The 17,599-nt window shown below is 42.2% G+C and overlaps 1 protein-coding gene across 1 annotated transcript; it reads left to right on the plus strand.

Annotated features, from left to right (window-relative positions):
• The first annotated feature begins 15 nt into the window (after positions 1–15).
• LOC110284675 (eukaryotic translation initiation factor 1A) lies at positions 16–11,818 on the plus strand. Its single transcript, XM_021150518.3, has 3 exons — positions 16–143; positions 994–1,054; positions 9,711–11,818. Exon 3 carries the CDS (start codon positions 9,907–9,909, stop codon positions 10,339–10,341), a length of 435 nt encoding a protein of 144 aa, XP_021006177.1. The 5' UTR covers positions 16–143; positions 994–1,054; positions 9,711–9,906; the 3' UTR covers positions 10,342–11,818.
• Positions 11,819–17,599: the final 5,781 nt, after the last annotated feature.

Raw genomic sequence — 17,599 nt, forward strand, 5'->3', positions numbered from 1 at the left:
GCGGCGCTCCTGGGACGAGGGGCGGGGCCAGTGCCGGGAAGTCGACGGAAAGGGGCGTGGCTGGCCGTTGCCTAGGAAGGGCGCGTCGTCTGTCTGCTCGTCCGGCTGTGACGGGAAGGGGGTCCCGCTGCATTTTGGTCACTGTGAGTACCAAGTTTGGGGGATCCCCGAGGGACTCTCGAGAGCTCACTTTAGGGGTGCAGGGGCTACTCCCCGGCGGTAGAGAGCTTTCTAGTTGGCAGGAGGTTTCGTATTTGGAGGAGGCCAGCTTAGGCAGAAAGCACATGTTCTCAGAGATGAGGACAAGACTAAGACCGTCTAATCCCTGATCTTTACCTTCCGGCCCGCTGACCTGGGCCTGGATGCTAAAGCCCTCTGCTTTCGTCTAAGCAGCGCTGAATAGTAAACAGTACTGCCTAAGATAAATGCGGATTATTACTCGATTCAGTGTTGGGAAAAGGCAGGTAGGAGAGAGCGGCTGGCACGTGGTAAGCACACGGTAAGTTTCGGTTAAATTAAAACAACCATCCGTTGAGCATCTCTTAGCAAGCTCCTTCCACCCTTCAAACAATCAGTGATAGTGCGTCTGTTTTATTGATTAGGGAGCTAAGGAACCAACAGCAGCAAAGGAACTAATTTGCCTCTGATCAACATGGCGTTTCTTACAGGGCTTTCCTTATACGCTTCCCACGTGCGGAACAGGAATCAGGTGTTCCCGGGTTTTGGTTTGTTGTTTTGTTGTGGTTGTTGGGTTTTGGGTTTTTTTTTTTAATGAAAGAGTCAGGATGGGCTCCAGGCTGCTGAGGATTAATAAAGAGATTCTATAAGGAGGAAATAACAGGCAGGTAGGAGCGAGGCTAGGCCCTGAGGAAGGCTTGGGTGGGGTGAGTAGAACCAGAGCCGGAAGTCCACTCAGCAGCCTGGGGCACTTAAAGCTTCTGCTGGGGCAAATGGTAAGGCGGCTTAAGGTCACATTCCTTTCATTTCTTCCAGACTCCGGAGGAGACCACACCTTCCGGAGAACCAGGCCAGAAACCGAAGTACTATTTTGTAGGTGAGTGAAAAGAAAATTGAATTTGTCAGTGAAAATAGAGGTTCTGTTTTCTGCCTGTGATCTTGGACAGGTAATGAATGGTACTCTTACCTTGTTGCTGGTAACGTAGCTCACCAGTAGAGAGTGTTCAAGGCCCCAGCGCTACGTGGGTGGGGTGGGGGGGTGGGAACCGCCCTTTCTTCTTAAGATGACCATACAAATAAACAGAAAAGAAATAAGATTAAAATCTCAGTGTAATATGGAGGGTCTGAGAGGGAGGGTAATGTAACTAAAGTCCCCGAAACTAAAAGTAATAATAAAAGAATCACAGTGCAGTATCACTTTCAATATTACAATTAATATTACAATTAAGTATCACCAAACAGGCAAGATTTCAAAGTTCAGCTGTTCTACAACGTTCACTGTTCTTGGAAATGTAACCCTAATGTAATAAAGCGGAAGGTAATATGTATATTATGTAATGCCTGTGGCCTGGAAGTTTCACTTGGACAATTTTATACCATACTCTATGTACACTTTAGGTTTTTTACTTTGAAGCTGTGATTCTCAGAGTGGTTTCTGAAGACCCCTAAAGGCTTCTGAAAGTCTTTCAGAGGGTCTGTAGTTGTTCAAGCCTGGAGTTTTCATGATGTGTTTGAACCAAAACAGCAGACTGAAGGAGGCTATGAATCTAGATTTATAAAAATATAAAGCATTGTCTTTACTGTTGTGGTTTTATTTGGAAAATGTAGTTACACTTTATACTTAGAATGTGTTGCCTATTTATAGTGGGGGAATTGGATCCCTTCAGACCCACTTCCAAGGTCTCATTCCCATCCTTGTTAATAGCACTTTATTTTACAGTTGCAGTTAAATTAATCTCCAGAAGAGATTATCCGGAATTTAGGGGGAATGCTGAATACAATGAGTAGATAAAGATTTAGGGTAGAGACACATAGGGAATGTAAAGGCACACACATAGATTGGAGTGATGTGTGGACAAGCCAGGGAAAACCAAAACTGTCCATAATCTGAGGAGCTAGGACAGGCTCTGCAGAGCCTCCAGACAGAGTGAGCCAGTACCTTCATTTCAGCTGTTGGAGGATACGTTTCTATTCTTTTTAAGCCACTGAGTTTGTGGTTGTTTGTTACAGGATATAAAACACATGGGGCTGTAGAGATGGCTTAGTGGTTAAGAGCACTGACTGCTCTTCCAGAGAGGTCCTGAGTTCAGTTCCCAGCAACCACATACATGGTGGCTCACAACCATCTGTAATGGGATCAGATGCCCTCTGCTGGTGTGTCTGAAGACAGCAACAGTGTGCTCACATATACGTTACATGAGTTTAATGGATTGTTCTTTAGTAACAGTTGTCAAACATCTTATTCTTAAAGTGAATGTCAGATAGACCTAATATTCACCACTCATGTAGAAATGTGGAAGACGGCAGTTGATATCAGATGTGTTGGATTGCTCTCCACTTTGGTTTTTTGGGACACGTTTTTCCAGGACCTCACAGATGGCACTGGGTAGGCTAGCTAGCAAGCCCGCGGTCCTGCCTCTGACTCCCTAGTTGTGGGATTCCAGGGACAAGGCACTTACCCTGCCTTTTCGTGGGTTCTGGGGGCTGAATTCAGTTCTCATGCTTGTGTGGCATGCCCTTCAGCTGAGCCATCAACCCAGCCCCTTTTCATAATCTCTGGTTCAAGAACTAAACAGACAGACACCCCACCAAAGGACAGACACTTAGAGTCTGACTTCCTAAATCTCTGAGTACTTTTACAGGTTATAATTTTTCTACAATAAATTTGAAGTTCAAAATTTGATGTGTGAGTGTGACAACCTACTTGATAGTGAACATAAGAACAACACCACAAGGAGCCCTGTCATGGCTTAGTTACACAGATCACCTTTGTCTCAAGAAAAAAGAGGGCCAGAAGCCACTGCCAACAATGGTTGAGATGAAAACTATGGAAGAAATCTCTTAGAAGCCGGGCATTCAGCCACTTAACCTAGGTAGTTAAGTCATCAGAAGGTGTGGTGGTCAAACCACATTGCTCGTCTCTGTAGAAGTTCCTCAGGATGGCAGAGTTAAGATTTGGGGTTATGAGCCTGGTATTATAATCCACATTTGGAAGGTTTTGTGTAACAAAATGGAAATAGAAGATAGTAAGAAATAATGCCTTTGTATTTCAGAAAACCTCATTGCCCCAACAGCATTGTGACCACTAGGTGGTGCTGTTCACTTAACTAGATTTCTACCCAGGCTGCATTGTTCTGCTTCTGAGCTTTACAGACTTAACAGAGCTGAAACACTGGAGCAGAACTTGCTAAAGATAGCAGAACAACAAAGAGGAGAATGAGGAGGGATTAGGTAATGGGTAACGAATACTAACAGCTGCTTCTAGAGTCGTGTTGGAGCATTTAGCATTTTTCCTAAGGCAGTTGAGAACCAGCAAAGAAATTAAACTACGAAAGGACTCAATTATAGTTCTGTTGTTAAAAAGAACGTTCTGGCTGCAATAAGATTAGATAGAGCTATACAACTATGGAAGTAAGATTAATCTGGGGGAAGAAAAGTCATCAGCAAATATAGTATGTCAGTAGTGGCTGATGGCAGTGTGTCTGCTGGTGCATGGTGACTGGTGATGGGCGGGAGGTGTGAGTCATTGCGGAGTCAGCTGTGACAGATTATCGATAGGGATGCTTAGGAGAACAGTGTGCAGTGGTAGCTGAGGCAGAAAGATGCTGTGGACACAGTGGAGACTGGCATCTTTTTAGGGGAGAGCAGAAAGCAGTTTCCTGGAGAAGTGTAAGGTGCCATTCTATAATTACCTATTTTCTAGACACCATGCTAAGTGTTATTACTGTGGTTATTAAAGAGATGTCATAGAATGGTAGAGAAACTGAATGATGGCTGTATAAATTACACTAACCTTGCTTTTGTTTGATGTACGTGGCGATGCTATTTTAGCCATTGTAAGTACTAGGCTTTTGTAGTGTGCGTTTGCAGACAGTGTATTTACTGGGCTATCTTGTGTCATGTGATTGATTGCCTTTTATTTAAAGTGCCCTCTGTCTTAGAAAGCAAACTATACACTGACAGCTGCAGATAGTTAGAAATGCATATTTTAGGTAGGAAGCAGCTGAAAAGTATCTTAGTTCTTGAGCTTAACTGGTGGTTTGCATGAAATGTCTTATCCATCCAATAACATTGGTGTGGAAAGAATGAATAATAGGCAATGTCTTTTAGCCTCATACAGGGCTGGGTTAGGGACAGCTAAGATCAATGAACTAGGCAATGCATTACCATTCAGAAGAGCCCAGTTACGAGTGGCCTAGAAAAGGCTGCTGTGACACCCACATACAGGGAAATAGAGACATGTGCTACGTAATGATTTAATTTCAGTAGACCCGGGTTAATTGTTTGTAGAAAATTGAAATTTTATTTTTTGCAAAGGCTTTATTGTTCATTCCCTAGTAGGGTCATTTGCCTCATATATTTTTTCCTTTTTTTAAAACATTTTTAAAAGATTTATTTGTTTTATGTAAGTACAGTGTACTTATATTGTATGTGAGTACACTGTCCTTGTCTTAAGAAATCAGAAGAGGGCATTGGATCCCATTACAGATGGTTGTGAGCCACCATGTGGTTGCTGGGAATTGAACTCAGGACTTCTGGAAGAGCAGTCAGTGCTCTTGACCACTGAGCCATCTCTCCAGCCCAGCTTCATATGTTTTTGTTGAATTTTCTTGTCATCAAGTCCCACAAGAGTGGTCAGAGTGGCTAAGCGGGTTGCCCACTGACTTTCCAAAACCCACTGCTTTCACTATAAGCTTGAAGTAAGCTTGAACTCAGTCTGAAGCAAGATGACACCATAGTTTTCAAATTTAACAGCTCAAAAAATAACGGAGACAACCCCAGGAAAGGGCAGTCAGGGTCTTAAAGACTTGGCACATCTATAAGAAGAAGATAAGAAGCTCATGGAAACAGTATCTCACATTACTTGACACATACGAAATGCAGAATTGTAATATCAAGTATTCTCATGTTTTGCTTCTTCATTTTGAAGCCCACCAGGTTTCATTTGTAGCAGAAATGATCAAAACCAGTTTTCTCAACTCACACTGGATCTTACTGACTTTACTTAGGCTAATTGTATAGGTTGAAAGAAATGTATTAATACACGTGTGTCTCCTTTTTTATTTATTTATTTATTTATTTATTATATGTAAGTACACTGTAGCTGTCTTCAGACACTCCAGAAGAGGGAGTCAGATCTCGTTACGGATGGTTGTGAGCCACCATGTGGTTGCTGGGATTTGAACTCCTGACCTTCGGAAGAGCAGTCGGGTGCTCTTACCCACTGAGCCATCTCACCAGCCCACGTGTGTCTCCTTGACCAAGAGTTGGGTTGGGCTTTTTTCTTATTTCCTGGCCCTCCATATTGCTGAGCAGTATAATGCCCGTGTTTTCTCAAGATTTGTTTGCTCGGCTCTTCTTGGGTCCAGGAAGCATAGGGCTAGGACTGTGTTTCACAAATTGAGTAAGACTCTGGTCTTTGTCCCTTAGGTTCCTCCACAGTAGTTGGGGGAACTAACTGCACAAGCAGTTGCTCGGAATGCTAAGGATCAAAGTTAAAACACAGTTCTCAGATATTTAGCTCTCAGAGAATCCTTCCCACTGCCTAATGGAGACAAGAAACAAACATTTCCTCCCTAACATACACACACACACACACACAGTTTGACAGAGAAGAAAATGGAAAGAACAACCTAAGTTGTTTTCCCACTGTCGTTCCTCCCCAGTGAGATACGAAGAGAGTAACTATTCTATAGAGTCACCATGAACTACAAATATATGGTGTTAGCCTCATATTTGTAGGGCCTGGAGACCTACATATTGTATATATAAATATGAAAAAGTTTAAATCATTAGCTATGGATCAAATGCATTTTTCTACCAAATTTAGTTACCTTTGTTGAAGTTGATAAATGGATCATAATGATATGCAAAATCATATGGGTATGCAAAGACCTCAAATAGCCATAAGTGTGTGTGTAGGGCGTAGGGGGTGCCCAGACTGAGAGACTGGAAATGAGGCCTCATAGCTACAGGCAGTTGTGCCAAAAAAACCCAGAAGTGTCAACAAGGGTGTCAGAATTTTTTGTCTGAGCATCTTTATCTTGGACCAGTTATTGATCCCTCCCTTTTTCACTAACTGTGAAGCTCTACTGCATATAGTCCTAGAGAATTGCACTGTTCTCGGTGGTGGGCTTTGTTATTGCATGTCCGTAAACAATCTCTGTCTTCATATTACCCAACTTGACTGCACCATCTTTTGCCCCAGAAATCAAAGCAGAATCTTTGAAATAGCATCAGACCCTAGATTGTGTTGTGTAATATTTGAGGAATATAGGGGGGGGAAATGGGCACTGTTGCTCAACTGTCATTGCTGATGACCTGGAATGACAAGGTATTGGGAAATCAAGTAGCTTTGGAACATGACTGCTACAATAATGCGTTTTAAAATATTGTCTCCTGTGGGTTATTCTGATGGCCCACTGGGGATCATAAGTAGGGGAAAGGAGACATGAAATAGGCAGACTTGATGTGAACACTCATGGTTGTGAGTGTATTTTGTTGGCCTGAAGAGCAGAACAGTATTGCTGGGTTCTGTGCTTAGGTCTAACTGTTGAGTTGCAAGGAGAGTAGCGCTAGTTAACCCTCGTCCTTGGGCTTGCTCACGTTAATGGAAGGACACTTAGAGGAAGTGAGTGGGCTACTGACTGCAGTCCCCGACTGGAGGAGCCATGCCTTATATGCAGCAAAGAGAGGTGCCAGTGGCATCACACCCAGATGTCACTAGTCGGACGTGTGGCCCATGTCAGTCAAGCAGCTGGATTGCTAAAAAGTGGAATAGCTGCTAACCACATAATTCTAAGAACGGGTGCTTGTAGGAGGCTGTTTATACACTGTGGTGTGTACCTTAAATGAGCGGCTGGCTTAATCTAGTAATAAATAAATGTGATATTTGTAAAAATGTACTAGGCCATAAAGTAAGACTCAGTAAATTCCAGGGAATTGATAATATACAGTTTGTTCTTCGAAAATTGTAAACCAGGAAAAGAAAGCAGGAAAATGTGTTTGGAGTTTTTTTTTTTTAAAGATTGTTATTTTATATATATTATGAGTACACAGTCACTGTCTTCAGACACACACCAGAAGAAGGCATCAAATTACAGATGGTTGTGAGTCACCATGTGGTTGCTGGAAATTGAACTCAGGACCACTGGAAGAACAACTGAACCATCTCTCTAGCCTCCTTGTTTGGAAAATTTTAAAAGCAAATGACAGAAAATTCACCAAGATAGCATGGCAAGAAGAAATAAAGCACAGTGTTTGAAAAGCCAGTGAGAAAATTATTATTTGCAAATGTATATTTGTAAAATCCAAACTGCCTTCCACCCCACTCCACACAGTACTGATTGTAATTTTGAGTTTAGTAAAAAATCACTGGACAAGCTCAATATGCAAAAATAGCAGCTGTATCTCTATATAAATATCAGAATATTAAAATACTTAAAAATAACTTTTTTGGTTTTCTGTTTGCGGAAATGGCAAGCTGATTTTCAAATGCAAATAGTGAAGCAGAGGTGGAAGAGAGAGTCTGAGGGCATGGATTATACATTTCAAGATACACCATAAAGCTGTAGTCAAATTCTATGTCAGGAAACAGACAAAAAAAAAAAAAAAAAAATACCACTGCAGTGTATTAGAAGATTATGTTTCAAATGTTCTTTTTCGATAAGTTGTGCTAGATCAGTTTGAAATCAGTATGAAGAGTAAAATAAAAACTCTTTATTATTCTTATAAGCTAGTATTAAAGTGGATGAGGCAGGAGGACCACAAGTTCCAGGCAAGCCTCAGCTGCATAGAAAGACCCAGTAAAGGCCCCTAAAGAACTGAAAGAGGAGGAGGAGGCTGGGAGATGGGTCGTTGGTAGAGTGCTTTGCAAGCATGTGCCTGATCCCCAGCATTCGGGCTCACTCCACCCAGTGTGTCTAGTGCTGAGGAGGCAGAGACAAGAAGAGGATCCCTGGGGCTTACTCACCAGCTGTTCTGGCTGGACCCATGAGCTTCAGGTTCAGTGGGAGATGCTGTCTCATAAAACAAGATGGAGAGTGATTGAGGAAGATCCCTAGTGCTGACCTCTGGCCTCCACAGGAACATGTTCATACACACACACACACACACAAATATATGTATACAAACACAAAAGTAATTTGAAGCAAAAATATAAATTTATCAAAAGTTCTATGGGAGTGTGTGTGTGTGTGTGTATATATACACATTTTTGTTTTGGGCTTTTCTAGACAAGATTTCTCTGTGTAGTCTTGTCTGTCCTGGAACTAGCTATGTAGACCAGGCTAGTCTTGAACTCACAGAAATCCACCTGCCTCTGCCTCCTGAGTGCTAGGATTAAAGGTGTATGCTACCACTACCTAGGTTATATTTCAGTTTTTGTTTTTTTTTTTTTTTTTTTTTTTTTTTGGTTTTTCGAGACAGGGTTTCTCTGTATAGCCCTGGCTGTCCTGGAACTTACTTTGTAGACCAGGCTGGCCTCGAACTCAGAAATCCGCCTGCCTCTGCCTCCCGAGTGCTGGGATTAAAGGCGTGCGCCACCACGCCCGGCTTCTCAGTTTTTTAATAATTAAAAAAAAAATCTATCATGAGTATCTATGGTGAGTGTGTTTTGTCAGAGCCATAAATGGATATTGTGTTAGAATTTATTGTCTACAATAAATCCATAAGCTCACATTAGTTATATTTGATATAAGCAATCCAGATTTGCTTGATAGCTGATCTCTGACAATTACAGGTTCTTTTATTTCTACCTTAATTACTAATATTAACTCCTAGATCACACAGTGTACCTCACTGTCTATGTTGTAATATCTTTGTTAAGAAAGGGTTAAAGAGGCTGCCATGTTGAGCGTAGAAGGGCAGTCCTGAAGACAGAGAGCTGCTACAGAGCATGGGCAGGCCTGCAGGGCACCAGACAACAGCTGCTCAAGTGCAAAGACATCAAGTAGAGCTCTGGTGGCAGGCCATCAGGGGCAGTTTGAAGTGGCACAGTGTCAGCCATTGGAAACTGCTGGAGCTGGAGATCTGGCGCTGGCACAGAAGAAGCAGGAGTCCTTTGCAATGTGATGTGCCAGTATTCCTGGATGAGTTTGTGACAGGTGACCAAGATACTGGTCAGTACATAGTCAGTATGCTGTTATATTTGGCTTCTGGGTCCACCTTCTGTTAACAGTCTCAGGTAAGGGGGTTCTGTCGTGTGCTTACTAAGCTCATGTGTCTTTTATTCTGATAAGATTCAGTATGTTTTCAGGCTTTGTTATTTATTGGCACAAAATATCAGTTTGTGTCTCCTGATATGCTGGCAGATAATGGTATTTACTTTTGTAAACAAGATATGGAGCCATTCTTCCTTGGCATTTAAAATGAAAATGGACTAACTCAGGTCAAGGCTGTTGCTTCATTAGAGCAATCTGTGGCTAGGCAGAGGGTTGAAGCCAATATTCCAAACAACACAGTGTAACCCAGAGCTGGCCCAGCTTGTGCACCACGGTCACTTAATATTTACTAGAAATTTTTTTTTTTTTCAGCTCTCAGAAGCCAGGACTCTGCAACACTGTTTGCTGCCTGTGGATCTTCTATATTCACAGTGTCCCAGTTGCTTCTGATCTACCACTGTTAGATACTTCTGCCACCCATCCTAATAGTATAGTTGTTCTTGGAAAGGAGTCTCAGCTGCTGTCAGCAGGAGTCCCTCATTCGACTCCTGTGGTTGCCCTTTCCATCATGCCAAAGAATAAAGGCAAAGGAGGCAAAAACAGGCGCAGAGGTAAAAATGAAAATGAATCTGAGAAAAGAGAGTTGGTGTTTAAAGAGGATGGGCAGGAGTATGCTCAGGTGATCAAAATGCTGGGAAATGGACGGTTGGAAGCAATGTGCTTTGATGGTGTGAGGAGGCTGTGCCACATAAGAGGGAAGCTGAGAAAAAAGGTTTGGATAAATACCTCGGACATTATATTGATTGGTCTACGAGACTATCAAGATAACAAAGCTGATGTAATCTTAAAGTATAACGCAGATGAAGCAAGAAGTTTGAAGGCCTATGGAGAACTTCCGGAACATGCCAAAATCAATGAAACGGACACATTTGGTCCTGGAGATGATGATGAAATCCAGTTTGACGATATTGGAGATGATGATGAAGACATTGATGACATCTAGCCTGACCTAACCATGCTACCTTCCAAGTTCTCTGAAGATAGCTCCACACACTGGCATCTTGACCTTCAGCTGTTAAGTAAAACTTCATGGCATGTGTATGACTTGTTAATGCAAGCTGATGAATTTTATTTTTTGAAGTACTATATTTCTTTGAAAACCAAAGATGTTGAGTTATCTTAAGTGACATGTTAACACTTTGTGCTTTTGAATATAATTGAGCCTAGGGCACAGCAGTGAGCACTGTTAAGAGACTGCCTTTCCATTTGTAACTTCATTCTGGCACGGGAGTGTTTTGTGTCAGCAGTTCTGCCAGGTGGCCATCGTGGGCTGAAGTAAGTCCTAGTCCAGCACATCTGCTTCAGGCCTTTGTACTCGAGTCATCTGGCTGCGTTCCAGACTTCCCGGCGGACTTACAGATGTGTATGGCTGCACTTGGAGTCAGACAAGATATGGCTACTTTTGTACTTATGGAGCCATGCCATTTTATACTTTCATGTTGTATACATTCATTTGATCCTTTAAGTTGTTGCCACCCATAAAAAGGCATCTTACAGTGCAGTTTTTAAATTACATGGGTAGCAATTTAGAGTTTTAAAAATTAGTCATTGCAGAAATTAAATACTTAGAGGAGATAATCCATTATTTGACTTTAGGAATATAATAGTTGACAATGTTTATATATAATTTTACTTTTCTAAGGCATACCCAAAAATAGAAAATGAAAAGGAGAAGTATGTTGTGATGCTTGCACTGCACAGAGAAAATTTCCTAGAAACAGCTGTTAATAACACATAACATATTTTTTACTTTGCAAAGTAGCTTGTGTTAAGTCGTTTTCAAAAAGTTACCTACTGTTTTGAGGCTCTGGATAATTAATTACTCTGTGTTGATTAAAGTCAGTTACATAATTGTACAACCTAAGTTTTCCTTAAACTAAGCTTAGGTTAAAGTTGGAAGAGGAGCCACAGCTCAATGAAAACATGGCTCCTGTTTTCTAAATGGAGGCGTCCAGAAACACAATAAAACATGTTGGTACAAAAAATATGTTCATTGTATCTCTAGTATATAACAAAAATAAATGACTGGGTGATTTCTGGTATATCATGAGAGGCTTTTTCTCTCTCTCTCTTTTTTTTTTTTTTAATTAGATTCTGGGATTTAAATGGGACTTAACTATTTTCCCATTTAAATGACACCAGTATTGGGGTTCTGCAGCCTAACCCTTGCTGCTTAGGGAGTGAGTATAAACCGTGGCTTCAGTCCTCAGATGCCTTCCTTTTTTTTTTTTTTTTTTTTTTTTTTTTGCCTTCCTTTTTTTAAAGACTAGTTCTTTCTCAGGTCTTGTTCTTAACACCTACAAATGGTGCCTGACCACAAGACAACAGTATTCACCTTCACTTTTATTTTTTGATTGTTTGTTTTCTAGTTAACCCAGAATAATATAGCTTATGAAAATCTCCCAGTCAGAAAGAAAGAAAGAAGAGAAAAGAAAAGCAAATATGATTTTCCTGATCATTGATTGGTGGATCTCTTCCAGATGGAGATATGTAGATCTTTGTGAAGGTTAATTTTATAAAATGAGAGTAGACATGGTACCCACAGTTAGAGGCAGATCCCACGTCCCCAGAAGGACAGTGTGTGTTTAGAAAGAACACATCCACTGGAGCTTTTTATTGCTCTACACAGTGTATCTAAATAAGCTGGCAACTACGATTTACCCTATTGCTGCTGTAAATTTTTACGTCGGAAAGAAAACTTGACCATGGACCAGCTAGCTTGATGGCCTTCAGCAGCAAAAAAGAAACTGTCCCAAGTTAGGAGGTGAGGACCAGTACCTGAAGATGTCCTCTCGGTACACAACATGTACAGGTGTCCATACACACATCAGCACTTGCACAAAGATGCTCTGGAGGCTATAGTAGTGTGTCTTGATCATTGCAAACCATCAGAGGCAAACCCTTGAGGTATTCCCATTTCCTGTTTCCTGCTTGCAGTGTCTACATTTCTCTCCCATTCTAGATGAAGGAATGATTCTTTTATAACATGAGTGATTTTATGCTGTTTATAAAAGTAAATGTTGACATAAGTGTTAGAATTAAAATGACTTAGAGAAATATCTAAATGTTTCTTTTTCTTTCACACCACATTGTCACACCACATTTCAGCCTCCTGAGGTCACTCTCAGGAGTCCCCTGGCTCTTAGCTCTGCTTTCCTCAGTTTCCCTAGCTGGCTACAATGGAAATACCGAACTTGTTGAAGATTGCCAATCAGATACTCTAGCTTCAGGGTTCTTCCAGTGTCTATTTTTCTTACCAGTCCACAAAAACAGTTTGTGTGGTTCATATCCTAGGATGTCTTATAATTTATATCCTCTGTTTATCCTAGGCTATCCCTGAAGTAGCAGTGTTCCTACCCCGCTCACATGATTTAAAGTTTATTTCGGAATGATAGGTTCAATATGAACAATGTGTCCTTAGAATTTCTCACTCTTTAGTATTTTACTCCCAATACCTCAAATTTCATCCATTTCCACTTGGAAGTACCGAGTTTTCTCTTGATTGCCACTTTGTTTTAGGTGGTATATTGCTTATTACTGTTTAACAAAAATACTAGGGTTTGTGTCGTCAACTACAAACACCAATAGAAAACACTGAAAATTGACTATTGAAAGTTGTATTTTACTCAGACCTGGCAGTCTGGAGAAGGAAGTGGGTTGAGACCTTAAAAAGAACAGCATCTCTTCTCCAAGGCTGATGTTAAGGGAGGGCTGACATACAGGCAACTGATTGCCAGAGCTGACTGCTCTGATGAAGTGATCAGCCAGGTGTGAGGTGATAGGATGTTGCCTCCTTCCTCAACACCTTTCCTGTTCTTTCCTCTTGGTCTCTGGACTTCCAGGCTGAGACACTTGATGAAACGCTGTTTGGTCTTGGCTAGTATCACCCTTGTCCTCCTGAGACCATTGAGTTGGGGACTGGAAGCAGTGTAGAAAGAACAGCCCATTGCAGTGTGCACATGCTAAGCTATGAACACCATATATGTGCAAATCCCTTCCTGCAGCCTGAAGTATAAATATGTCCTTATAGTGTGGAATACTGTGGTACCCTTATTGCCCACTCTTAACCCATCAGTTGGATTTTTTAAAAATGCACTTTTAATCAATGATTATATTACTTATTCACTTTATCTTCCTGGTCACCCCCTTCCACGGTGGATTTGCTTTTCATTGTCATGTCTTTCTGTTCTGCTCTGTTCTGAAAAACCACAGCCTAGGATCTGCTACCCTGTGTCTCCTCTGATCTTACACAAAGGTGGTGTGGCAGACGAAATCACATACTGTTTGGAAACATGGTAACAAAGGCCTCCAACCACAGCACTAACTCTGCTCCTGATTTTACTGAGCAAATGGGAATCACTGCATAAGCAAACCCCCTCCCCTTCACTCCCACCCCTGTCACCACAATGCAGCTCAGCTGTCCCTTTGTCACTTTGCATTCTATCCCAGGAAGAGACATCTTTCCTCCTAAGAGGGGCTCTCTTCACTTGCAAGGTTTTATCTTTTCCCCACTACCCTACCTAGAGATGTTTATTCATATACTCTTTCCCTTACTAGCTTCTTGTTGGTTTGTCCTTCGTGAATATTTAATGAGCTTTTTAAACTAAAATACAAACCACATGGTCTGTACCTTCAGGGAATGGCTGTCCCTGGAAGGATGGCAGATGACTCAGCATCATCTCTTACTAAATCCTACATGACAGTCGCAGGTGTTTCACATGGCATGAGTTGAAGGCTGGACCCCACAGGTCTCCTGTACCCTGAGAGTGTCAGGTACCATGTCTTAGCAGAGCCAAGGCTCTTTCCCTGAAACGAGTGTGTGAATACCTGACATTCACAATAAGAATAAAACAAGAAGCCTGGCATGGTGGCACATGCCTTTAATTCCAGCACTTGGGAGGCAGATGCAGGCAAATTTCTGAATTCGAGGCCAGCCTGGTCTTACAGAGTGAGTTCAAGAAAAGAATAAAACAAGAGAGCAACGAGATGGATGGAGTACAGTTGGAACTAGGACAGAAAGTGAAAGTGCCCACGACTGGGGGGCAGGGAAGAATTATGCAAGCAGGAAGTGTTGGTACCACCTCTTCATCTTATAAGTCTTCACATGACTTCCTCTGGAGATGGTCACATCTGCATTGTCTGATGATCTCATCACGTGAAGAAAGCAGACTGCATATGACGCCTGCATACAGCTCCCGAAGTAGACAAAATTTATAGGAAGCTTTCGGATTTCCAGAAGGCACTGAATGGGGCGATCCTAGTCAGGGTTTCAGTTGCTTCGAGGAAGCACCATGACCAGAAGCAGGCTGGGGAGAAAAGGGTCTGTTTGGCTTACACTTCCACATTGTAGTCCACCATTGAAGGAAGTCAGCACAAAAACTCAAGCAGGGCTGGGACCTGGAGGCAGCAGCTCATGCACAGGCCATGGAGAGCTGCTGCTTGCTGGCTTGCTGCTCATGGCTCCCTCTGCTAGCTTTGTTATAGAACCCAGGACCACCAGCCCAGGGATGGCGTCACCTGCAGTGGGCTGGACCTTCCCCCATCAGTCACTAATTAAAATGCCCTACAGCCAGACTTTATAGAGGCATTTTCTTGATGGTCTCTCCTTTCAGATAAGTAGCTTGTGTCAAGTTAACATAAAATTAACACAGGAGCTTAGGTTCATTTTATTATTCCTCAAAGAAGGACAGAAAGCAGAGCCTCCTGACAGAGCTACACACCCAAGCAAACAAATGAACACAGGAAGCTCTTAACAGTTAAAATAAAACTTGCCAAGTGCTAATGGCATCTGAGGATCCTTTCCAAGCAGGTGGTCCTTTTATGCTTATAGGTCCCTAATGTACTATTATATAGTCATATTTTCCTAAGTAAGTATGTCAGGGTCCTAAATTGAGTGTTATAATCTAAAATTAGCCACTTGCCGGAGTTTACTGGAGTCTGACACAAGGGCATCTATCTGCTGCTGAATGCTACACAATTCCCAAAGTGCCATGTGCAGATGACCAGAATTTCCATAATTCTCAGACAGGCGGACTGTTTGCATCGCCACCGGCCTGAGTGGGTCATGGTTTTAATTGCTGCTGTTTCTGAAATGATCAGTAGCATGATGGCACTTTTATAGCTGTTTGTGCCTGGGTTGGGTAGAATTGCTACATTGTTCCTGGTTTTATGCTGACTCTAGTCTGTTAGCGTCAATGTGAAGATGGGAACAGCTTGGGTAGGTAGGCTATCAAGCTGAGGGTTCAGCAGCTGACTAGTAAGCGCAGGCACTTCAGTAATGGCTCTGTTAACTTTCTCAGTCTGTCCTTCAAATTGAGGCTGGAGTGGAGTCGAGGCTGTGTTTGGTTTCACGCTGGAAAGAGCCGACGACCTCATTCCAGTGTACCTTTCTTGTGCTCTCTAGGGTTAGCGGGTGATGGCCACTGGTTCACTCTTGGTGTTAGCCATTTGAACCTCCTCCTCATCTTTTCTTTCTCTCCTCTTCTCTTTTCTTCTCCTTCCCTCCTTCCTCATTTCCTCCCTTCCTCTCTTTCTACTAGAGTGCCTTTTTTTTTTCTTTTTCTTTTTAAATAGGAAGCCTGCAAATGGGCACCTTTCGTGGTTCCCTTTCTTTTTTTTTTTTAATTATTTATTTATTTTATGTATATGAGTACACACTGTAGCTGTGCAGATAGTTGTGAGCCTTCATCTGGTTGTTGAGAATTGAATTTAGGGCCTCTGCTCACTCCAGTCAACCCCATTCACTAAGTCCCTGCTTGTTCCAGCCCAAAGATTTATTTATTATTATACATAAGTACACTGTAGCTGCCTTCAGACACATCAGAAGAGGGCGTCAGATCTCATTATGGATGGTTGTGAGTCACCATGTGGTTGCTGGGATTTGAACTCAGGACCTTCCGAAGAGCAGTCAGTGCTCTTACCCACTGATCCATCTTACCAGCCCCCTACTAAAGATTTTTTGGGTATCTTTTCAAAGAGTCAGATCTGTTCATTTTTCACTCTTGCTTCCATTAGCTTCCACTCTGCCTTTCCTGTTTTCTTCTTTTGTAGGTTTAGTTTCCTCTTGTATCTCTTGAAGTGTAGAGTAGTCTATTGATGTGAGGTGGGTTTTGGTTGTGTAGGTTGTGGGGTGGAGGGTGTCCTGGACTTGCTTTGCAAACCAGTCTGGCCTCAAACACAGATCCGCCTGCCTCTCTGCCTCTTAAGTGCTGGGATTAAAGGTGTGTGTCACCATTACTGTTGAGATTTCATTGTTTGTTTGTTTGTTTGTTTGTTTCGAGACAGGGTTTCTCTGTATAGCCCTGGCTGTCCTGGAACTCACTTTGTAGACCAGGCTGGCCTCGAACTCAGAAATCCGCCTGTCTCTGCCTCCCAAGTACTGGGATTAAAGGCATGCGCCACCACTGCCCAGCGAGATTTCATTTTTAATACAGGCATTTACAGCTCTAAATTCTCCTTAAAGGGCTAGTGTGGATGTATTCTATCTTCAACTTCAATCATATGGAAAGGTTCACTTATGGTTTCCTTTTTAACCCACTGGCCTCGAACCCTGCCTCCCAAGTGCATCACCGCCACTGGCTCTCCTGCTGTTAATTTCTAAGTTCATTATACCATAATGAAGAAATTTACATTAGGGCTGGAGAGATGACTGCAGTTAAGAGCACTGACTGTTCTTCCGGAGGTCCTGAGTTCAAATCCCAGCAACCACATGGTGGCTCACAACCATCCGTAATGAGATCAGATGCCCTTTTCTGGTGTATCTGAAGACAAGCTACATATAATAAATAAATCTTTAAAAAAAAAAAAGAAATGTACATTATACCATGATTAAGAAACCATATTGGAGTTTGTTCTGTGATGACAAACATGGCTTCTAGTAGAGGAATCTTCATGGGTGCTTAAGAATGTGTGTTGCCCTATTAGGTAGGGCATTCAATGTAGTAGGACCAGCTTGTGTCCAGTGTTGTTCAGTTCTGTTGATTGGCTAAGCTGCTTGACAATAGACTAAGCTCTTAGAGACAATGAACTTTATCGTGTACTGCACACACGGGCATCCGCATATTCATATCAATTCTCTGAGCCTCCTTTCCTGTAAGACAATACAGAGAGAGCCAGCCATGCCTGCCTGCAGAGGGGGCAGTAGAATGCTGCAGGAAAAGAACCCCAAGTTTAGGGAAACTGCATCTTTGAAAAGGCAAGGT

This window comes from Mus caroli, unplaced genomic scaffold (assembly GCF_978045245.1).
Source record: "Mus caroli unplaced genomic scaffold, Mus_caroli_1 scaffold_19, whole genome shotgun sequence".
NCBI classification, from domain to species: Eukaryota; Metazoa; Chordata; class Mammalia; order Rodentia; family Muridae; genus Mus; species Mus caroli.

Coding starts and splice junctions, on each gene's coding strand:
- LOC110284675 (XM_021150518.3), top strand. CDS start 9,907: ATGCCAAAGAATAAAGGCAAAGGAGGCAAAAACAGGCGCAGAGGTAAA.